The 23,939-nt window shown below is 43.6% G+C and overlaps 1 protein-coding gene across 2 annotated transcripts; it reads left to right on the forward strand.

The window, feature by feature from the left end:
• The first annotated feature begins 413 nt into the window (after positions 1-413).
• On the forward strand, positions 414-7,938 carry AHSG (alpha 2-HS glycoprotein). 2 transcript variants are annotated; one of them, XM_063114903.1, is made up of 7 exons: positions 414-626; positions 2,855-2,968; positions 3,325-3,409; positions 4,207-4,370; positions 5,690-5,791; positions 6,913-6,996; positions 7,603-7,938. In XM_063114903.1, exons 1-7 carry the CDS (start codon positions 414-416, stop codon positions 7,936-7,938), a joined length of 1,098 nt encoding a protein of 365 aa, XP_062970973.1. The 2 variants fall into 2 exon arrangements, with proteins under 2 accessions (XP_062970973.1, XP_062970981.1); XM_063114911.1 differs by lacking the exon at positions 6,913-6,996.
• Positions 7,939-23,939: the final 16,001 nt, after the last annotated feature.

The raw sequence follows: 23,939 nt of genomic DNA on the forward strand, positions 1-23,939 counted from the left end.
CCCCGTTGCATGCTCAGATCACAGTGGATAACTCTCCCTCTGCTGCCAAACCCTCTGCACTTTGGGCTGGGTGTGTCCACCTTGTCCCCTCAGCTGCCTTCTCTCTATGCTGCTGTTACCATGTGCCAAGCAGACTTTGGAGCATGTCCCCCACAGCAGCATTGACTTTGGCAGATTGCTTGGGGACCAGTGATGTCCTCACCTGTTTGCTTTTCCAGGGCTAATGTTTGTAGGGGGTTTTTGGAACCAGAACAGAAATCATTTCACATCCTTATGCAATTCTTCCAGCAGGCTCCAGCAGATAAATAAAGCCCTTCGCCCCTCCATTGGTCTACCTTTCCCAGCAGAGCACCTAAGTTGATCCTGAAGCCTCCAGTCACCTGATCACCTGCCAGGGCCTCTCTGGGGCAGCCATGAAGTCCCTCATCCTGCTCCTTTGCCTTGTTCAGCTCTGGGGCTGCCACTCGGCCCCACATGGCCCAGGGCTGAGTTATAAGGAAGTGAGCTGCGACGACCCAGAAACAGAGCGAGCGGCCCTGGCAGCTGTGAACTACATCAATTTTCACCTTGATCGGGGATACAAGCACACCTTGAACCAGATTGAAAAAGTGAAGGTGTGGCCTCAGGTAAGTGAACCTGTTGTAGGTGAGCTGAAAGAAACTGTGTGGAGTGCAACCTGGTGCCTCAAAAGATCAGTAGCTCCCAGCACAAATGCAACTGCAGAGGGGTAAACACTCTGACTTCTTCTCAGGAGTGAAGGAAGGGCCAGGCAAGAGAGGAGACATTCTATAGTGTAGTTATGGATCTCAAAGAGGTGCTGAGTAGGTTATGAGGCAGTGTGTAGGAGAAGAAAAAGCTTTGAATGAGATTTTGCAGGTCATAGGTAGAAAGTGTCGCTTTGTGGAAAAACTAGGGCCCAAGAGACTAGCTTCTAGTTGCCAAGTTATCACTGACTGAAAGTCACTTGTCTTTCTTTGCTTCCATTTCTCTGTTGAAGACTGAGAGTAAATAAAACTACCATTTGACCAGTGCCTATTACATGCCAGGCCCTTCTACACAGATCATCTCATTAACCCGCCCTACCATATGTGGTAAGTATATTGTCCCTGTCTTACATAAAAGGAAATCAAGGCTCTGGTGTGTTAAGTCATTTTTTGCCCAACGTCATATAATTAGCAAGCAATCAGGCTGGGATTTGATTCCAGACCTGTGTTCCTTACTCTACACAAGCTGCCTCCCAAAGAGAGTTACTCACATCCAAGAGAAGTACTGGCATGAACAGGATTCACTTCCTCCCACGCTAGACAAGAAACCGTGCAGCCTGAAGCCAGTGACAATAAACATAAAACTAAAAACTATTCCTTGGGGATTAGCCAAGAGATTTGGAGAGACGGGAAAAAGACATCTGTCTACTGCCTGTTTTGAAATTAGATTTAATGCCCGATGAGGGATAATTCAGTAAACATTGATTACAAGCCTTCTTGGGCAAGAGCCAGTTTCAGGTGCTATAGAAGATATTAGGTTGAACCATATAAAATTGCCATTTTTGTATATCAAAAATAGCCAAATATTGGCAATTTTAATCTTTCAACCTAATGTAAAGGAGAGAAAGACATAGTTTGTGCCCACAAAAGATTTACAATCTAGGAAGGAAATAAACATAAGAATGTCCGGACTGACTGATGACTGACATCTGACCTCACAAAGGGACAAAATATTTGAATTTGGGATTACCCCGGATGCATTTTAAGAGTGCTGCAGCCATGTTAACGTATAATGGTGGTTCAGAGGAAACGATATCTGTTCAGGGGAAGTAAACGTAATATGCATATTTGACAGAAAGGGTACTGAGTGGGCACTGTGATTTGCACTAAAGGCAGAGTTTGTGAAGGCCTTTCCTTGAGAAACCCAGGTGTAGTCGGCTCCTAGTCACTGCAGGTCTGAGTGGCTTCAGGAAGAGCACATCTTTCCGTGCCTCATAAAATGCAGCTTCCTCCAGGAAGGGGATTCTGAGGCCTCAGCTACTAGCGAGCCAGGCAGAACCAGAATGAGAGGCAAGCAGGGATGGGCTGTGAGAATCAAGGGCATACTTGTATCTTCTTCTGAAAAAAAAAGGATACTGAAACAGGTGAACTGGCAAATACAACTCCAAGGAGTTATACGAGCTTCCCTGTAACTCTTGCTTCACGTCCGCGCTCGAGTTTCCTCAGTGTCAGAAGGAGACGTGCTCTTCCCCATAATCACCAGCAGGGGGCAGGAGAGAGCAGCATCTTTGCTTCCAGACATCTACAAGCCAAACCACAAAGAAAAAGCCAAAGACAACAGCATCAAAAAGCTTTAGGAAGGAAACGAAGAGGAGGGAAGGAAGGAAAATAAAGTATGAGAGGGAAGGAAGGAAGAAGAATAGGAAGGGATAGAGAAGGTAAAGAAAACAGTAAGATATTATCCACCACTTTATTTTTCAGCTTGACTGAGAAAAATACAAAGCTGACTTTTTCAAGCACTGCTTGAAGGGTGGAATTTTAAAAAACAAAAAATATTTCAGCACTCATTTTTAGTTTCCAAATAGAAACTCAGAGTGAGGACTGTGTCTCCTTCAACTCGTCCAAGCCCACACCCCTTTCTTCCTTGCACGCACCATTTAGTGCTGCCCAATTAACAGAGCAAGACCAGAGAAGCCCGGTCGTTGTCCTGGCCACAGGCCAGTTCATAACTAGGGGGAGTTGCAGACTGACAGTAGGAAGGACTTTTCCCTCATCCCTCTCTCCAAAACGCGGGTTGGTTCAAGCCCAACGGGGGCTCACGCTTCGGCCCGAACAACACGATCTCACCTCTTCATTCTGTGTCTCCACAGCTGTCCGTCGCCGGGGAGCTGCTTGAGCTAGAAATAGAAACGCTGGAGACCACCTGCCATGCGCTGGACCCCACTCCCTTGGCAAACTGCACCGTGAGGCAGCTGGCGGAGCATGTGAGTGCCCTTCCCGGGTGGCTGCGGGTGGCGCCCCAGCCAGTTCCCCCGCAGTTCCGCAAAGAGCAGGCCCGTGGCATTCGGCTTTCCGGCCTGCCTTCTTGGCTAGGCAGTGGGCCGTTTCTAAAATTGCCCTTGGAGGCCGCCCTCCCTGGGGCTGATTTTTACAACAGTTCAACTTTCTTGCTGTAGCCCTCCCTGAAAGCAGAGAATGTAATGTTTCACTATTACGTATTAGGGAAGGTGGTTTGGGTGAGGGTCACCTTTGAGAAGCATGCCTGAGGGACCCCTCCCCAAGGGAGGAGTGAAAGGCCAGCCGTCCTCAGGGGCCCCTCACTGTGGACTTCTTTCTCCAGGCTGTGGAAGGAGACTGTGATTTCCGGCTGTTAAAACGCGACGGCCAGTTTTCCGTGTTGTCTGCAAAATGTCATTCCAATCCAGGTAGAGATGACGTCGTCTTATTTTCACCTCGTAGAGAGAATGTGGAAGGAATCAGAATACTTTCAACCTAAGTAGTTGGAACCACTTTGTCGGGGAGGAAAAGAAGAAGCCACATTTCCTGGGTTTTAAAACCGTTCTTTAAAGAGCTCTGCTCATTGGAAGTGAAAATTGCCCCCCGACGATAGGGGCTCCTGCAGAAATGTCAGCATAACACAGGCCACTTGAAGGTTTAGCAAGAAGCGGAGAAAATGCCTTAGTCCTTTTATTTATTTATTTTTATTATGAATATTCATGAGATACAAAGCCGATTGTCCCCCCTCCTACCCATGATGCGTGGGCCAGATTCATACTGGGGGCATACCCATTACCGGAAATTACTTTTGTACCCCTTGTCCCCTCCCAATTATCGCCCAACCTCCCTCCCCCTCCCCTTCTCCCCTCCACTCCACTTTGTAGCCCTAGGAATGTTCCCTCCCTCTGTTGGATCATGGCACTACTGTGGTCTTTCTTTCCTTCCTTCTTTCTCTCTTAGCTCCCACATATGAGTGAGCACATGCGGTATTTATCCCTCTGTGCTTTGCTTGTTTCACTCAAACTAAGTGTCTCCAGGTTCATCCATGTTGTTGCAAATGGGAGAATTTCATTCTTTTTTAAGGCAGAGTAGTATTCCATGGTGTATATATACCACAGTTTCCTTATCCAGTCTTCCATCGATACACATTTAGTCCTTTCTAAGTAAGCAGAGCTGGGGTGAACGCCGCAGAGAATCACAGCCGACGGTCTCTCCTCCCGCGCAGACTCGGCGGAGGATGTGCGCAAGGTGTGCCCAGACTGCCCCCTGCTGGCCCCGCTTAGCCACGCCAAGGTGGTGCACGCCGTGCAGGCCGCCCTGGCCGCCTTCAACGCTCAGAGTAACGGCTCCTATTTTCAGCTGGTGGAAATTTCCCGGGGTCAACTTGTGGTAAAGAGAGACCCTCCCTTTGTACAAATTGGGCACTTCGGGAATGGAGGTGGTGAAGCGGGGTGAGGGAAAAACAGGTGCAGCAGCAGCAACAATGAGGCAATGAGGGTGTTGGTGGAAAAAAGAAAAAAGGAGTCCCCGGGGGTATGAGGACCCTAAGTGTCATAAAGACGCCAGAGCCCTCAGCGTCTTAATGTTAGATGCTGAGCCGCCTGACACAGAGCAGCCAGTCGCTGCAGGTAGGCACGCCCCACTTCCTCAGTTCTAGTGACACCCAGGACTCGGTGTTCAGCGGGTGGGGGTTCCTACGTACCCAGGAGCACTCACTGTACATTCACTGGCCTGCACACATTTATCATCCATCAGCGCCGGACGTCTGCAACAGTCCCATAATTAATACTTACAGAGGCATGAGCCTACTAATACTGACAGGCATATAACAGCAGGATCCTAAAATGCCTTTTGAATCACTGGGGGAAAAAATCTAATTGTACTGAAGATGGTTTAGCACATTCGAATGCAACAGAATTCTAATATTTTAAAAACTGGTATTCTGGATACCAGCTATGGCACCCTTGGAAATACACTAGTATAGATTGTAATTCTATTAACCAGAAAATGTGATTTTCAGAACATCCCCTTCCCAGACTACACCAGATAACATATTTTATTATCATAAGTGTCTATATGCTCCAAGTGTCTATATATAAGAAAGAAAAGCACAGGCAGTACCTCCCATACTTTCATCTAAATTTTTCATTTGATCCTACCCTATGAAATAAGTGGGAGAGTTATTAATCTTTTTACTTTCTCACTCGTCTTGGAATAACTTGAGCCTTAGGTCTCAAAGTACAGCCAGGGGAGGCAGGATTCCCACTCAAGTCAGCCTAACATTGACCTCTGATTTCCTGTTTTCTTTTTCTTTTTCTTTATTTAAGATGACCAGTAAAGGGATCTTAACCCTTGACTTGGTGTTATCAGCTCTCCCAAGTGAGCCACAGGCCAGCCCTTGATTTTCTGTTTTCTATCTGAAACCTCACCTCCACCCTGGATGAGGGCAATGGATACCTGCTCCCTTTTTCAGGAAGACCCACCCCCTACCTCTGTAGTACAAGCACTTTGGAACGCAATCCCACAACAATTGACCTTGGGAAGCCATTCAGGGGGTGTTTCCTGGGCCCCACAATGTGGTCTATGTAAATGGTGCTCCCCAAAGTTGTGTCATGCTGTGGCCCTCACTACTTGCCTCGAGCCCCTCCTTCCCTCCCCTTTTCACTGAGTTGCGTTGCTTCAAGAACGTTTTCATTTATTCTTATCAGCCTCTCCCACCTTCTACCTTCGTGGAGTTTGCAATGGCTGCCACTGACTGTGTTGCTAAAGAGGTCACTGATCCAGCCAAATGCAACCTGCTGGTGGATAAGGTAAGTGGGTCAGGACCTGGGGTTGTTGCCCCCCAGGCAAAGCTCGTTGTAGAACAGAGCATCCTGATGTAGTCTGGATGCTGGGGCTGCAGGAAGAGAATAGCAGTGCAAAATGCCAACTCTCTGTGGGGCTAGATCATGCCAGGTCTTCCTCTGGGGTGTCACCTTTCCCTTTTGAGAACTGCCACAAGGGTTGGCTGGTTGCTCAGTTGACTAGAGCATGGTGCTGGTAACATCAAGGTCCAGGATTCCATCCCTGTACTAGGCAGCTGCCATAAAACAAACAAAAAATGCAGAAGAACCACCACCAAACTGATCTCACCCACTGAAGGCACATGGGTTCAGGAAAAAGACAGAGGCTGTTTCCTAATGAAGCCAAGGCATGCTGAAAGTGTGAAGTATAGATTTTCTACATACACCTCTGATATGAAGACTTTCCAGGCCTTGAACCAACAATGTCCACTTCTAGGAATTTAGCTTAAAGAAATCATCAGAGATGCTTGACAGAAATATATCTATAAAGATGATTTCTCACAGATATAAAATGAACCAAAAAAAAAAAAAATCAGTAAATGGAAAATCATGCAGACACTAAAAATCATGTTTTCAAAGAATAATAAATGATATGAGAAAATGCTATTATAGTAAGTGAAAAACACAGGATACAAATTGGTATAGTCACAATGATCTCAATTTTTAAATTTTATTTTTGTTTATTTTTTTGGCAGCTGGCTGGTGCAAAGATCCGAACCCTTAGACCTTGGTGTTACCACACTGCACTCTAACCAACTGAGCTAACTGGCCAGGCCTAAATTATTTTAATAGTATTTTTTTAAAAAAGAAAGAAATACATCAATGTTCACAGTAGTTCTCCCTGAGTCACCACCTCTTCTGGGATTATGAGTGCTCTCTGGCATTCTCAAAGCTTTCTGTATTTTCTATATTATATATAGAATTATATATCTTCTATAAGCAGAAACTATAAAGTTTAAGAAAAAGTTTTTTAAAAAGGGAATTAAGAATTTAAGGTTTTTTGTCTTGATGTATTATAGTGTCAATGAAATGGGGGAGAAATCCATCTTTTAAATCAGTTAAAATAGCTCCTCTCTTTCTGTGGGCAGCAATACGGCTTCTGTAAGGCGACGCTCACTGAGAAGTTGGATGGGGAAGAGGTTGCAGTGACCTGCAAGGTGTTTCAAACGCAGGTAACAGCTTCATGAGTATTCTTGCCCACATCTTCAGAAGACAATGGCTGCTTAACATTTACACAGTGCATTAGTAATTACAGGGCATTTGCTGTGGTATGTGGAATTATCAACAAATGGAAGGATATTTTAGCCATGCCTTCCCCTCCCATAAGCTGGTGGCTACAGGACAGAACCATCCTAGTGTGTAGTTGACAAGGCCACCTTTTTATTTGTAGGAGGTGGGAGCGGTTTTCTGAGTTGTAGAGAATAGGTGACCAGATCCACCTGGCAGCTCCCAGTGGCTGCAGGCGTAGATTACAAAGAGGGTGGCATTGCTGGTAAAGATTAGCCATAGGTGGGGTGCATTTACTCATGGGACATGTCTTTGTAAGTCCACCATTGCCAAAATAATCCTGGTGACACTGGGGTTACCATAAGCTAGTTATCCCTCCCCTGTTACCCAGATGACAATCCTTAGTATGTAGGTAGTTCTTTTTTCGCCAGATTCCTTGCAAATAAAAATTATTACTGTGAGGAAATTAGGTGGGGGTGCCACCCAGACTCTTGCATACCTCATCTGGGGGTAAGAAGCAAGCTAACCTAAGGAAATGGTCTTCTTTCCAGCCTGTAGTCCCACAGCCCCAACCAGATGGCTCCAATGCAGCAGTCCCCACCCCTGTGGTGAACCCAGCTACATCTGCACCCTCTCCAGCTGGCCCACCTGCAGCTTCCCTGGTGGTGGGACCTGTGGTGGTGGCGGCAACTCCCCCAGGACCCCAGTTGCACTGGGCACACTACAACCTGCGCCATGCCTTCAAAGATGTGGGCTCAATGGAGTCGGCCTCAGGAGAAGCATTCCACCCAGGGAAAACACCCATAGTGGCACGCCCTGGTGTTGCTGTGGCCTCTGGTCCAATGGTCCGCCTGTGCCCAGGGAGGATCAGACATTTCAAGGTCTAGGCTGGACACAGTAGAGATCAGACGGTTTAGAACAGAGAACATAACCACCATCATGTCAAAGTCACGACATGGGTGGGGGTGTTGTCTGCTGTCAAAGCAAGTGCCACATGTGGTATGGATTAATATCAGGTCTTGAATCCCAACTTCACTACATTCCTCAGGGGACAGAAACAGAGGAGGTGATGGTTATGTGTGATGAAGGCATAAGGCCAACAACTTGATTTTCATTGTTTTGATTATAAGCCACCACCAGTGTGTTCTCTGCCTCCTGTTTGACCCCACAAAAACAACCGGAACTGTGACTTTGAGAGGTGCTCATGCCAAGCTTGTATCTGCCTGTTAATAAAAGTGCCTGAAGGGCTTTCCTTAATAAGGAGTGTTCTAAACTAAAATGTGGTCATATCTATTGCCTACTTCATCCAAGTGCTGCTCACGTGTGTGGTCTGCTATCCCAACAATGACACAAGTGTCCCTAATTAAAGTGAAAATAGAAACAAGAGAGCACAAAAATCTGCCATATCACTATACACAGGGAAAGTGAGACTAGGATCTGCTCACAATCCATAGGATATGGCCGTTTCCTTATGAGAAAATAAATCATTTCATAAGGGACAGGAAATATTGCTAAAGGAGCACCATGTGCCTGAACTTTGTATAGACAGATCAACCATTGGTTTTCCCCAATACCCAGGTAAGAAGGGACTGAAAATTAATACAGGACCTCACTTTAATCATATCTGTTTGTTACTTATATTAAAAATACCTGTTGAGTGTACTGTATACACTTCATTTTACAATACAGAATTGTCCTTTCTAGCCAACCTATTTTAAGGACCCAAGTTAAAGCTGTGGTTTATAGTACAATTAGAGAAGGCATATCTGGACAGGTGAATCCAATGGACATTTGTAGACACTATCCAAGTGCTCAGATAGCATATGGGAGTCAACAGTCACCGTTAGAGAAATGGTGGCTGGGCAATTTCAATTTCTGTCTATAAGCGTTGGGTTGTTCTGATCAACCTCAGTGACAGGCCCTTTCAGATGGAATTTTAAAGGGGTGGAACTAAAAGCCAGTTGAGTGGCTTCGCTTACACCAAGGAGGCTGAAACAAGATTGCCTTGTCATTGCCTAGAGGTTTTGCCAGTATTCCAGTAACCAGAAGGAATGGCCAGGAAGATAAGAAAACCAGTAGGTATCACAGTAGCCAGAGGAGGAGAAGAAGGTCTGGGCAGCTGTGCTAACTGCTGCAGAAAGAGCAATGTGGATGAAGACTGAGAAAAGGCCGTTGTTTTAGTTGACCGACTCGGAGGTCATGGTGACCGCTGGCAGATGCAGGTGCACAAGGGGCACCTGGTTGTCGAGGGTTGACTGGTGACGAGGAACAGAGGGGCATATGTATTCCCCTCTTTCAAGCAGTTTGATGATGAAGGGTATAGAAGAGGTGGGATGTAATCTGAAAGGATAACCAGGTAGAGGAAAATTTTCTCTCTAGGTAAAAAAAAAGAGTTTTGAGCATATTTAGGGAAAAGATAGGAAGAGCTGGAGGAAAACAGAAAGAGAATGGAGATGGTGAGCAGGGTACCAGGGGAGGTATTTAGTGGAGAGCTGGAAATGGGATTCTAGTCCTTCCTGAGGGGACCTGCCAGAGGATCCTGAGAAGACGCCTTTCACTCAGGACTGAGAGAGGCCCATGTGTTTTCCACCCTTGCTACATGCAGATGTGGCTGTGAAAGAGCACATGGAATGCTAGAGTGTTTTTCATGGCAGGTGGCAGACACCCAACCCAAATTAGCTTAAGTAAAAAGGAGACTGTTATTACCTTGTGTACTGAAAATTCTAATGGATGAGTCTTTCCTGAGGCACAGCTGGATCCAGGGGTTCAGAAGATGTCATCAGACCCCCTCCCCCACCTCTCAACAAGGCCTACTTCTGCTTGCCCTCAGTCTTAGCCAGGATGGCCACTGGCAGCCTCATGTCCACATCAGCATTAGTGTCCAAACCTGAAGGAAGTGAGAAAGGCCAATCAAGAAGAGCCAGGGGAGGAGCATTCCCGGGCAGGAGAACGGCAGGCATGAAGGCCCTGCAGCAGGAAACAGCTTGATGTGCCCAAGATAAGAAAGGAAACTGGACTGGACTGAGAGAGGAGAAGACAGAGAGCTGCAGAAGATGAGGTTGGGGTAGACAGGGGCGAGGTCATGAATGGTCTTGAGGTCTCCGGGAGGAATTGGGATGTTTTTCTTTTTTTTTTTCTTTTTTTTTTTTTTTTGTCTTTTTCGTGACCGGCACTCAGCCAGTGAGTGCACCGGCCATTCCTATATAGGATCCGAACCCGCAGCGGGAGCGTTGCTGCGCTCCCAGTGCCGCACTCTCCCGAGTGCGCCACGGGCTCGGCCCGGGATGTTTTTCTAAGTGCAATGGGAAACCACTAAAGGTTTTAAGCAGGCCAGTAACATGGTCTGATTTCCAGGAAAAGATCACTCAGGTTCTGTGGTTCTCAACCTGGGGATCAGGTGAGATGTTTGGAGCAGGCCCACCATCCTTCCAGGGGAACATTTGGAAGTAAGTGGAGGCATTTACTTGAGATGCTACTAGCATTTAGTGGACAGAGGCTAGGGATGGTAAACATTCTGAAATGGACAGGACATCCCCAACAATAAGGTCCCAACAGTGAACAATGATTAATCAACGTTTAGAGAATCATGTGCCAATGGCACTCACGTTGTTGCTGTAGGGAGAGTGGGTTGTAGCTGAACAAGAGTAGCCACAGGATTGAAAGTGACTAGAGCTTTCCAGGGAAGAGATAAGTGTGCCTTGTTCTAAGGTGGTGGGCAGTGAACATGATAAAAAGAGGATATAGGGCCGAGCCCGTGGCGCACTCAGGAGAGTGCAGCGCTGGGAGTGCAGCGACGCTCCTGCTGCAGGTTCGGATCCTATATAGGAATGGCCGGTGTGCTCACTGGCTGAGTGCAGGTCACGAAAAAGACAAAAAAAAAAAAAAAAAAGAGGATATAATCTGGAGGTAGAACTTTCAGGACCTGCTGATGGATTTCATGTGAGGGTGAGAAAGAGAGATGCCGGATGGTGACCTCCGGATTTGTGGCTTTGCAGCTGGGTGGATGGTAGGGCCATCTAATGACACAGGGAGCACTGGTTCATTTATTTTGAGTTACCTCAACTTCCCTCCTCTCTGTCTTAAAATGCGTGCGGTTGATTTTTCCATGACTAGCTAACTCATGCCTTGATCTCGTGCCTCTCAGGAAAGCAGTGACGGCAGACAGACCTGCCAGACCTGGGCCAACCTGCTTTTCCTTTCACTCTGTGTTGCCCTCTGTACAACCAGATGTGTGCAACAGTCTGACATGGGGGTGTCGGGAGGATTAAATGAGATGCTGCAAGTATATACATGGAACCTTCTTGGCACATTCCAGGTTCTCAGTAAGTGCCCTCTCTTTCTGCTTCCTCCTTCCATCCTCTGAATTTGGTGGCTTCAAAAGACTATGTTTTTGACCTTCTCTTAAATCTGTACTCTCTGCTTGGCAAATTTATCCTTTCTTGTGATTTAAACTATCAGTCTTACACAGATAATTTCCATCTTCATAGCTCTCTCGAATTTCTTTCTCTTTCTTGAATTTCAACATAATATTTCCAAATGTCTCCAGGATTTTCTCACTTGAATTTACCTAGAACAGTTTCCTATGTCACTTATTTTCTCTAAATGATGCATACCTGAAGACTTAACATTATTCAAAGTGAATTATTTTAGAATGACTTTTTCCCAGTAACAAATATACATTAAAGTGGATGAGTTATGGAGCTATTAAATCTACTTCCTTTATAACATATTTTTGCATTAATGCTGCTCTGTATTTTCTTAACATAGTCTTTAATATTTTTTAGAGTGCTCTTTCCTAAATTAATAGCATTGCATATGTTTCATTTATTTGCCTTCTTATTGGCTTTTTAATCTAACTCCTTTTCCAAAGTTACTGGATTTCTGGTGCATTTTTTAGTACTTGTACCATCACTACCAATTAAAAATATTTGGTGGGTGTTAGGATAACACAAATATTTACAACTACAATAACACCAGTAATGTAGAATAGCAATCATCAAAACCACTCATCAAAATTTTGCTGCACGTGAAAAAAGTGTGTTACCATGATATTGACCAAGAGTGATAGGTATTTCTCTTCCATGGGATAGTCATATGGCAATGTTGTAAAAGGTTTACAATGCTTTCTCTCTCTCTCTCCTCTCTCTCTCTCTCTCTCTCTGTTTCTTTCGGCATCTGACTAGCTCAAACCCTGGACCTTGGTGTTATCAGCACCATGCTCTAACCAACTGAGCTAACCAGCCAGCCCTATACTTGCTTTAAAAATATGCAATATTTGGTCAATTTTTAAAATATGGGGATTCAAATTTTTTCAAATTTTGTGTATAAGGTGAGACTTTACTGCTGTTTTAATATCTTGGTATTTAAAATTACATGATTCAAAATCTCATAAAACATAACTGTCTTGTATGTCCAAGCCTCAACTGATCCACTGCTCCTCCAAATTGACCCCCATCGCTGTATCTTTCCCATTTTGGTTCATAACACCCAGAACCCAGGGATCCTAATTTCATTCATCACAGGTAAATTATGTCTTTTTAATCTTTAATATTTAAAGCAAGAATATGTAACCAATGTGGTAAAGCACTTGTAACATCAATTTCCCAAAAGTCATCTTTATAAAATGCCGCTGGTGCTAGCATATACTACTCTTCCTACCTCTAGTCCTTCCCCAGTCTCCCACCTAGACCTAAAAGTCACCAAGAACCACTAGGAATATATGAAATACAATCCTGGCTTATAAACATTTTTTTCACTGTATGTGTGTGTCTGTGTATACACATACATTTAGTAGTTGGTGACTCCAACTCTCTTCTCATATGGCCTGCCAAAGCTAAGAATGTCTATAATGTTCATCACAGCATTATTTGAAAGAACAAAAACTGTAAGCAACATAAATTTTCTGTACTAGATGACTATACAAATTATTTTACATCCATTCCATGGACTACTTTGCAGAAATTTAAAATCATGTTTAAAAAAGAAACCATTTATGTAGGAAAACATTTACAATATACTTTTAAATGAAAAAGCAGGCTTTAAAATGGTATTAACCTGATTTTCTAAAAATAATTTGCATATATAGGCATATTAATATATATACACACAGGTATATAAAATTGCCAAGTAACAGGAAGGAAAACACTAAAATATTAATAGTGATTATATCTGAACTATAGAATAATGAGTAGTTTTTCTTTGTTGGATTAATACTTTTTAAACTTTCTATAATGCTGATGTATTACATTTGTAGAAACATATTTTTATTTTATTTTGTTTGCCTAGAACAGGGGTCAGAAAACCTCTTTTTTAAAGGGTCAGATAGTAAATATTTTCAGCTTTCTGGGCCATATGGTCTCTGTCTCAACTGCTCAACTCTGCCATGGAAGAAAGCAGCCATAGGCAATACATAAATGAATGGGGCCAGTAAAACTTTTATTACAAAATAAGGGTAAGCTGGATTTTGCCTTTGGGTTTTAGTTTGCCAAAGTGGCCTAGAACAGGAAATAAGGAGAAATGGAGTTGGAAAAAAATGGTGGTCAAAGAGTAGGGAAGTTCCATGTGGAGTTGGGTGCTGGTCTCTGGAGTCAAGAAGCTGTCCATGAAAGGTGTTGTCCATGGGATGATGAATCCATCTGAATAATGGCAGGGTGAGGGTGGAGGACAGGACCATAAGCCAGGAGCTAAAGATGTTAACAACAGAGAAGGAGTGACCAGAAGGTCAGAAGATGGCAGTGACAGGAAGGAGGAAGCTGATACAGCCATGTGGCATGGCTCTCAGAGAAACATGGTTTTATGCAAGCAGAGAGGACCAATGTCCTGGAAAGAGCATTGGGAGATGGGGAGGATGCCGATGTCACTAAGCACAAAGTTCTTATGGTGAAGTTGTGCTCTGGGGGAAAGTGAGGCTTGAATTGAGTCCAGGAAATGACTAGGTTAATAAGCCCCGCAGGCTTGTTTACTATACAATGGAGATTTCAGAAGGCACAGTGGAAAGATTTGGGTAAAGGAGTGATCTTGATCGTGCATCGGGTCCAGGGAGAGGAATTGGAGAGTAACAGAGGAGATACTGCCGGGAGAGGACGGACAACAAAAGGGGTTGTGCTTGGGGTATGTCAGGCTTGCAGGGACTGGTGTCCAGAATGAGGAGGCAGCAGCCTTCATTCATTGTAGTTTGGTGATTCAGGTCAAGAGCAGGCAATGGGATTAATGAATTCTCAGGCCTCGGTGCAGGAAACAACAGCCATCTCTGGAGGTTAGGAGGCCTTTTCCTAACTAGACAGCTGCCATCCCTTCTTCCCGTAATCTCACCTCACCCAAAGCCCATACATGGCAAGGTTGTCTTAGGTTCCACTGAGACAAGCCATGGATGTAACTGGATTGGGCAATAATGTTTTTATCATATCTATCATCCTCCATTGCATTCCCTATAGTACCTAGTCCTGACTTTCTTATTCACTTCACTACCTCTTGGTGCACTGCCTGCAGGAAAAACTCAACAAGGAAGGAAGGAAGGGAGCAAGCGAGTCATGTCCCAACTGATCTTGCCAGCTCCAGACTCTCCCTCTGCCATCTGTCCCATATGGGGCTGCCAGATGCAGATTCATAGGTCTCCAAAGTAGGGGGTACAAACTCCAGGGAATGCACATAAATTACTGGCTTGCAGGGGAGAAGTATCTGATATTGTTTTAGCCTCCACCTATGGCTAGTGATGATCCTATTTATCCCCTTTAAGCTTTGGGTCCATGTATCCAACACCTATTTCAAGCATAAATCTCCACTTTGGGATTCCTCAGGCCCTTCAAATTTAACAGTCTCAAACTCAGGACTCCATCCCTTCCCCCTCCCAAATCCACTTCATTCTTGTGATGGTAACTCCTTGATCCTGTCATGTAGCCTGAAACCTCTGGGACCATCCTCAACCCTTTCCTTCTCCTCACTGCCATATTTGATGGGTTACCAAGTCTTGATTTCCTACATCCTCAGTATGTCTCAGATCCATCCCTTCCTTTCTATTTCCACTGCCTCCTCCATCTCTGCAGCAGCATCTCCTCTGACAGGACTCCCTTATTCATGGCTTTATTTGTCAGGGGTCAACTAGATTTAGCAGAACCAGTGGGAAGTATTATAGGGAATTAACTGGCTTATGCAATTGTGGGGGCTGGATAAACAGTCTCTGTAAGGCTGTCTTTGTACCTGATTCTGGAGCCTGAAATCCACAGGGCAGGCTTTCAGGAAGAGAAGATGGATATGAAGTAGGGGGAATTGAGAGAAGACTGGAACCCCCAAGCATGAGCTGGAACCTCACAAGGATGGACCAACACCCATGTCTGTTCTTGCTGCCTCTGGCCTTGATGCCAAGGAGCCTGCAGAAGCCAGGGCCTTTCATCATTGCTACCTGGAATAATCTTTCTGAGAACCAATTTCTTCAATCCCTTCAGAGACTCTCAGTACTTTTAGAACACTATGCAAATCATTCCAGCACAGAAGGCCCTCAGGCTCCTGCCTACCTCCTGCTCTGGCTCTGTCACTCCCTCACCATCCCCCTTCTTCACTCTGCCTTCTGCTTTCTAATTCTCCCCCACTTCTCCCCCTCTGTCATACACACACACACACACACACACACACACACACACACACAATCTCATACCATATGGAACTATATTAGAAAAAATTTACCCATAATATTTGGTGCCTGGTTTATTCAAAATTAACTGTATTTCTGAAGTTTAGATATCTTAACTCTAAAAAAGAACACTTGAAGAATTATGTTGTTACCTGCTAAAACACATAAGGGCTAAAAGTTGTCACAAATTATGCGTTACAAGCCAGGAATCTCCAATATCACAGGGAGATTTCATTACAGAGAGCATTGCCCTGTCCTCATAAGATAGGCTGTCCTCCCTATGTCACTGACTGGCCATTTGCAGCCCCATGGAGTCTGTCATCCCCCACGTGCCACTGGAGTAAATGATTCCTCATGTTACAATGGAAAGGATTGAAAAGCAGGAATGCATTTATTTTATTTTTTTATTTTTATTTTTTAAATTTTATTTTGTCGATATACATTGTGGCTGATTATTGCTCCCCATCACCAAAATCTCCCTCCCTTCTCCCTCCCCCCCTCCCCCCCAACAATGTCCTTTCTGTTTGCTTGTCGTATCAACTTCAAATAATTGTGGTTGTTATATCTTCTCCCCCCCCCCCGTTTGTGTGTGTGTGTGTGTGTGTGTGTGTGTGTGTGTGTGTGTGTGTGTGAATTTATATATTAATTTTTAGCTCCCACCAATAAGTGAGAACATGTGGTATTTCTCTTTCTGTGCCTGACTTGTTTCACTTAATATAATTCTCTCAAGGTCCATCCATGTTGTTGCAAATGGCAGTATTTCATTCGTTTCTATAGCTGAGTAGTATTCCATTGTGTAGATGTACCACATTTTCCGTATCCACTCATCCGATGATGGGCATTTGGGCTGGTTCCAACTCTTGGCTATTGTAAAGAGTGCTGCGATAAACATTGGGAAACAGGTATACCTTCGACTTGATGATTTCCATTCCTCTGGGTATATTCCCAACAGTGGGATAGCTGGGTCGTATGGTAGATCTATCTGCAATTGTTTGAGGAACCTCCATACCATTTTCCATAGAGGCTGCACCATTTTGCAGTCCCACCAACAATGTATGAGAGTTCCTTTTTCTCCGCAGCCTCGCCAGCATTTATCGTTCATAGTCTTTTGGATTTTAGCCATCCTAACTGGGGTTAGATGGTATCTCAATGTGGTTTTGATTTGCATTTCCTGGATGCTGAGTGATGTTGAGCATTTTTAGGAATGCATTTAAAAAGCCTTTCCAGACAGTTCTGGATTTGAATTCTTTGGTGTTTAGACTCCTGGGTATAATCCCCCAGCATCTGCCAGCTCCCACTTTGAAGTTTTGAACATGTGATCCTTCGGCCCTTCCCTGCTTCTTCATGGAACTAACTCCTATTCACTCTTCAAAGCTGGTCTTGGTTGTCATATCCTCCAAGAAATCTTTGCTAATTCCTTTGCCCCTTTGTCTGCCCAGGTCTGGGTTAAAGGCTACACCCTAGACTTACTTTTGTGAATAGATACACCAAACTGTATTGTAATCTTCTCCTCCTCAGGGCAGAGAATGTGCTTTTTAGTTTTTATCCCCAGTGTCTAGCACCGTGCCTGTCACAGAGTAAGTATTTCATTGACTGGAGAAGAATTTAGGGCATTACTTGAATGGAGGAACTTCCTTCTTGCTCCCCAAAGTCCTGATCCATCTGTCCACCAAGGAGCCCCAAAACTCAAGCTTCACAGCTTCTCTTTGCCCTTTCAGAAGAAAGGTTTCTGTTTGCTGTGCTTGGGACATTCAAATGAAGATCAATTCCTAGTGTTTTACGCACTGCCGGTGTGAATATTATTGTTATAATATTTTTGGAGAGCAATGTGGCAAATTATATCAAAAGCTTCAATATTAAGATTTGCCTTTGACCCATTAATTCCATTTCCAGGCATTAGTACCAGGAAAATAATTAAGGGTATGAGCAAAGATTTACCCACAAGAATGTTAGTTGCAGAGTTAGCAGAAAATTGGATGCAATCTACATGTCTATCAAAGATAACTGGTTTGAATAATTGAATCAACAGTCAGTGGACTACTATGCAGTAATTAAAATTTAAGTTATACAATATTGCATTGTATATTTCCAAATAGCTAGAAGAGGGTATTTTGAATGCTCTCACCACAAAGAAATGATAAATGTATGAGGTGATGGATGTGCTAAATACCCTGATTTGATAGTTACACAATGTATATACATGTGGAAATATCATACTGTACCCCATAAATATGTACAATTATTATGTGTCAATTAAAAAAATTAAAAAATTAAGTTGTAGAAGTGGATTTATTTATATGTTAAGATGTTCCCACTCCGCTGTTGGATTTTAAAAGCAAGCTACAATATAGGAGGTCCAGTATTATATTATTTTTGTATAAAAATGTGTGCGATATATGCATAGATGAAAGTCTAGAAGGATATCCATGTACTGTTAACAATGTGGCAGAATATTCTTGTCTTCTTACTTGCTTTCTGTCTTTTCGATTTTTCTGTGATGCACATAAATCACTTTGGTAATATCCTTTTAATGAGAAAAAAGTTTCTCATTCTCCAAGCCCTCCACCTAGCTCCATTCATAGGCATAAGTACTTTTGGACCAAAAGCAAACAGAAAAAATTACCAATATTAAGATTTACTATTGGCTAGATCACATGCATGATCTCATGTAGTCCTGTAAATATTCATGTTGTGTCCATTTTCACTGCTTAGAAAATTGAGTGCCAGAGAAAATAAGTAGTACCTGTGCCTGAAGTCACAAAGCTAGTGACGTGTTCCACCCAATTGTGTACCCGATTACAGTAACCCCCCTTATCTGCAGTTTCGCTTTCCATAGTTTCAGTTACCCAGTCAACCATAGTCAGAAAATATTAATGAAAAATTCCAGAGATAAACAATTCATAAGTTTCAAACTGCATGCTATTCTGAGTAGTGTGATGAAATCTGGTGACTTCCGCTCTGTGCAGTTCAAGATGTGAATCATCCCTTTATCCAACGTATCCACGCTGTATCTGCCACCACCTGTTAGTCATTTAAGCAGCCATCTCCGTTATCAGATCCACTGTTGTGATCTCAGTGCTTGTGTTCAAGTAACCCTTATTTTACTTTTATTACAGTATATATTACAGTACACAGTATATTAGTGCAATATATTTTAGTATTAGTTATCATTGTCAGTCTCTTACTGTGCCTAATTTATGAATTAGACTTTATCACAGGGATGTAGGTAGCATAGGAAAAAACATAGTATATACTGGGTTTGGTACTGTCCTCGATTTCAGGCATCCACTTGAATCTTGGAACGCATCCCCCATGGATACAGGGGTACTACTGGTAAGCTCTAGACCTTTCTACAACAGCACACAGCAGAATCCCCGCCTTGGAGCACCCACCTCCAAGGCCAGGGCCAGCCCTAAAAAGGGTGAAAACAAATCAGTTTCAAAGGTCATTGTCCTCTGATGTAAGCCCATCAAAGCCCAGGGACCCTTGCATCAGCAGAAGCCTGATCAAGGTTGCAGGGGTGAATATTGGTTTTGCCTCATAGTTAATGGATAATAATGTATTTGTCTGGGTATCGACCCACAATGAACAAGAACAACAAACACCACGTGCTGACTGGGATGAGCACCGAGTTGGAGGGTCTTGGCTTCAAGTCCTGCCTGGATGTGTAGACTCGGGCAGGTCACCTAATTTCTCAGGACTTTGGCTACTTCATTCCAAGAAAGTGGGGTTTGGCCTACTTACTCTCTAAGGACCCTTCAATCTCTAACACTTTATGATTCTGTGATACAATACCTGCCAAACAACATGCAGGAAAGGTATCTTCTTATGGGAAGGCGAGACAGGAACAAACATTTCCAGGTCTCAAAAGGCCCCATTGTATCAGCCTGCAGAGAGACATTTTCTTATTTTCAAGGTGAGGATACTGGTTCTCAGAAAACTTTCAGGGATGATTTCTCAACATTTTGAGCAGCTTGCTGTGTGGAACTTCACACTTTCTCCCTCTGCCCACCCCCCTTTGTTCTTTTTAAGACTCTGTGATGATTATAACCTCCAAGTTTTCTAGAAGACTAGAGAAGGACAACAGAATGGCAAAGGACTGGCACATCTCTAACATCCACAAATCCTATCAGCTCAGCAGCAAATCCTTTAGCCCAGCTGAGGGGATGCAAGACCAAATCTTTCTTAAAGGGACATCCCTTGATGCTTATTTATTCTTTACTTATTTCCAGAAATAAACTCTTGAGTGTTGCAGACCGTTGTCTCCAACCAGGACTCTAACAGCTTGATTTTTTCGGTGTGCTTGGAGGACCCAGATCCTGAGAACTTCTGCCCCATACTGCCAAAAGACACTGTGCAGGGGCCTCTGGACTTGTCAACTGTGTTTTGAAGGTGAAGGAAATTTAACAAATTTTGGAAACATGAAGACGTGGCAAGGTAATGCTCACAATTACAAAAAAAAAAAAAAGAAAATGACTTCAGAAATTTTATTCTCTGTTCAGCTTCTGCTAACTGAAAGGAACTGGTGAAGTGGGGAAGGGCAGGGAATGTAAAAAGTTCACCCCTCCCTTCAGATTCAGGGTAGGAGTCTCCCACCCTCCCCTTCTCTGCCACCCCCACCCCCTTGTGTGCTCATCCCCCTTCCCTTCTCTCTTCTCTCTCCCCATCCACACTTAGTCTTACAGCACCAACGGGAACTACTTACTTCAGCTGCTACGTGGCAGTTACCAACTACAGGCATAATTCAGGATTTACATAACTCAGAGTAACCCTCACGCCTGCCTCCAATGCAATGTGGGCAAGGTTAGCTGCCTCTCCTCTGTGCTCCCACACCATCCTCTGTGCGTGTGCACATGTCTGTACACATGAGCACTAATCGATCTTCACTATTTGCAGATTCTGTACTTGTGAACCCACCTCCTCACTAAAACTCATTTGTAACCCCAAAATCAATGCTCATGGCACTTTCCCAGTCATTTGTGGACATGCACAGTTGCAAAAAATTTGAGTTGCCCAAGGGCATGTATATTTCTGGCTTAGTTAAACAAGACCAGCCCCTGCCTTCTTGTTTCAGCTCCTATACTGTAAACAAGTATAGTTTTTGTAGTCTGGTTAGTGCCACGTTTTTTCACAATTTTGTGTTTTTTGTTGGTGATTTCACTGTTTAAAATAGTTCCCAAGCATAATGCTTCAGTGCTGTAATAGTTTTTTAGTACAAGATAGCTTTGATGTGCCTTATGGAGAACGTGTGTGTTAGAGAAGCTGTTCAGGCATATAGTGCTGTTGGCCATGAGTTCAGCATTACGAAATCAACAATATATATTAAATAAGGTGTCTTTAAACAGAAACATGCATTAAACAAGGTTATGTATTGACAAAAATGTTGTGACCAGAGCCTCATTGGTCACATGCACATGCACACACACATGACAATGCATGGTATTTTCTCCTTACGGACATCTCTTCTCCTATAGGCTATGTGTGCCTTAGGGGTAGGGCCTCTGTCTTATTCATATTTCAGCTTCCCTGAATCTATTTAGTGCCTGGCACACACACGTGCTCAGTGGATGATTCATGATAAATGTAGAATGAATGACTGTCTTCTAAAGCTGTAGAACCACACCAGAAAATCCCCCCTCCATTCGACGCCACCTCCCACAGGCCTGAATCTTCATGTGGGTTGTTTCCTCAGTTTCCCAAGGTGTTTAGTGAGGGGAGATGCCAGGGTAAAGTCATTTGTAATAGCACCAACTAAGTAAAGCGAATGTCAGCTTCACATAGCTTTACTCCCTGTGCACTGCTGTAGCAGTGTTGATTATAGCAGCAGAGACTACTGGTCTCCTGGGCTCCCTGCTCTGGAAGAGTAAACACTGCCACCTTAGATAAGAAAGATGAGGTGGCATCTTGTAAAGGATGGGGTCCATCTTATAATTACGGAAATTTAGTAGAACTTAGTCCCTAAAGTCCCAATACAGATAGTCCAGGAACTCTGTCTTTCTCAGTTCATCCCTGGTGGCCTGATCGATCCTCTGGGCTTTTACTCTCCACTCCGAGAGGCTTTTCCCAGCCCTGGCCTCTCTCACTTGTTTGGAAAACACTTACTGGGAACATACTGTCTGTTAAACATCACCTGAATATCCGGCTGGCATGGTAAGCCCAATACGTATGCTAAAATTCAGCTCCTCATCTCCCTCCTGTCTTCCCCTCAGACCTGCTCCTCCTCCTGGGGTCTCTGGTTCTTTCATGGTACTCTTTGCTCCCATTCTCCCCAAATCACAATTCTGTAGACACTTCTGGCTCTTCTTCTCCCATGTCCCCCATCAGCCACCTGCGGAGACCCTTCACAGTGCATGTTGAACAAGCAAGCTAAGGAGATCAGTGAACTCTGCCCTGGGTTCAGAACTGTTGAAAACGTTTCCTCCTCTCTGATGGGAAGGATCTCAGGAGCATGAGGCAGAGGTTGGAAAGGAGGAAGGCTCAGTGACAAAGGCCAGGTCAGAACAGGACAGCATCAGGCTTCTTGGACCCTGGGCTGTAGAAGTGGTGCAGGGATCCCTGTGTGGTGATGTCATTGAATAAAAAAATGAAAATATGTATTCGTACTCATACAGTTCTAGTGGGGGTGTGAACTGGGCACTTTTGCAATCTATGTATAGTGCTGTTGGTGGAAATGTCTCAAGCTATAAGTATCTGGCCCAAATCACTTTATGTTTAGGGTTTCCTGTTATTTGGTATCTTAGTCTGTTCAGGCTGCTATAACAAACACCACAGACCAGGTGGCTTAACTAACAGAAATTTATTTCTCACAGTTCTGGAGGTTGGGAAGACCAAGATCAGAGAGCCATTGCGGTCATGTTCTGGTGAGGCCCTTCCTGGCTTCTTGCTGTGTTGTCACATGGCAGAGAGAGAGTTCTCTGGACTCTTCATCCCATTATCAAGGCACCAGTCCCAACATGGGGGCTCCACTCCCATGACCTCAGTCAAACCCAATCACCTCCTAAAGACCCTCCTCTAAATACCAACACATTGGGGATTAAGACTTGAACTTATGAATTTGGGGAGACACAACATTTAGTCCATAATATTTGGGTATTTATGGTAAATGATGCCATTAATAATATCTTGCTTCTTAAGCATTAACTGATTTTTTTTTTTTTTTTTAAAGATGACCGGTAAAGGGATCTTAACCCTTGACTTGGTGTTGTCAGCACCACGCTCACCCAATGAGCTGACCAGCCATCCCTATATAAGGATCTGAACCCGGGGCCTTGGTGTTATCAGCACCGCACTCTCCCGAGTGAGCCACAGGCCGGCCCAACTGATATTTATATAACAAGCAAATTATTATATTTTATAGTGTTCCTAACTTCTTATTTTGAAATATCTTCAAAGTTACAGAAGAATTTTAGTCCAGATTTATCAATTGTTGATTTTTTGTCACATTCTCTCTCCACACGTACATTTTTTTTTTTTCTGAACCATTTGAAATTAAGTTGCAGATTTCATGTGCTTTTCCCTTTATCCCTAAATATTTCAGGGTCTATTGCCTAAAAACAAGGACATTCTCTTACAGTATCAAATTCAGAAAATTTAACATGTATATACTATTATATAATTTACATTCCATGTGCAAAATTTGCCAACTATCCCAGTGGTGTTCTTTAGAGCAATTTTTCATCCTTGTCTAAAGATTCAATCCAGGGTCAAACTGTTGCATTTAGCTACAAAATCTGTTTAGTCTCCTTTAATCTAGAACAGTTCTTGAGCCTTTGTCTCTCATGAGTTGACATTTGGAAAGAGTACAAGCTAGTTGTTTTGTAGAATGTCCTTCAATTTGGGTTTGTCTAAGTTTTCCTCATGATTACATTTAGGTTATTTCCCACCCCCCACCCCCACTCCCCCAGGAATGCCATAAAGTGATGCTGGGTCCATCTCAGCATGTCACATCAGGAAGCCCATGAGATTTTTCCAGGGAAAGGGAAAGTACAACGTGGCCTTGTGCAGAAAGTGAGGAAGTTCTCAAAAGAAGGGTAAATTACATAAAAGGAAACTACTTGAAGTAAATTCATTGCCAAATCTGGGACACTGAGCATCAAAACAAATAATGACAGTAGTGAATTTACTAGTAGTAAATTATTAGTGGTGAATAATAGCGAATGATTAGTAGCGAATGATAGTGTTTGTCCCATTATTGGTGATGTTAATTTTGATCTTTTGGTTAAGGTGGTGTCTTCCAGATTTCCCTGCTATATGATGTTAATT

Source organism: Cynocephalus volans, chromosome 1, assembly GCF_027409185.1.
Source record: "Cynocephalus volans isolate mCynVol1 chromosome 1, mCynVol1.pri, whole genome shotgun sequence".
Lineage (NCBI taxonomy): Eukaryota > Metazoa > Chordata > Mammalia > Dermoptera > Cynocephalidae > Cynocephalus > Cynocephalus volans.

What these genes read in the sequence shown, in the direction of transcription:
- AHSG (XM_063114903.1), top strand. Translation starts at nt 414, where the DNA reads ATGAAGTCCCTCATCCTGCTCCTTTGCCTTGTTCAGCTCTGGGGCTGC. An exon ending in TGAGGCAGCTGGCGGAGCAT is followed by an intron (nt 2,969 to 3,324) that starts GTGAGTGCCCTT and finishes TTCTTTCTCCAG; the next exon opens with GCTGTGGAAGGAGACTGTGA. An exon ending in GCAACCTGCTGGTGGATAAG is followed by an intron (nt 5,792 to 6,912) that starts GTAAGTGGGTCA and finishes TTCTGTGGGCAG; the next exon opens with CAATACGGCTTCTGTAAGGC.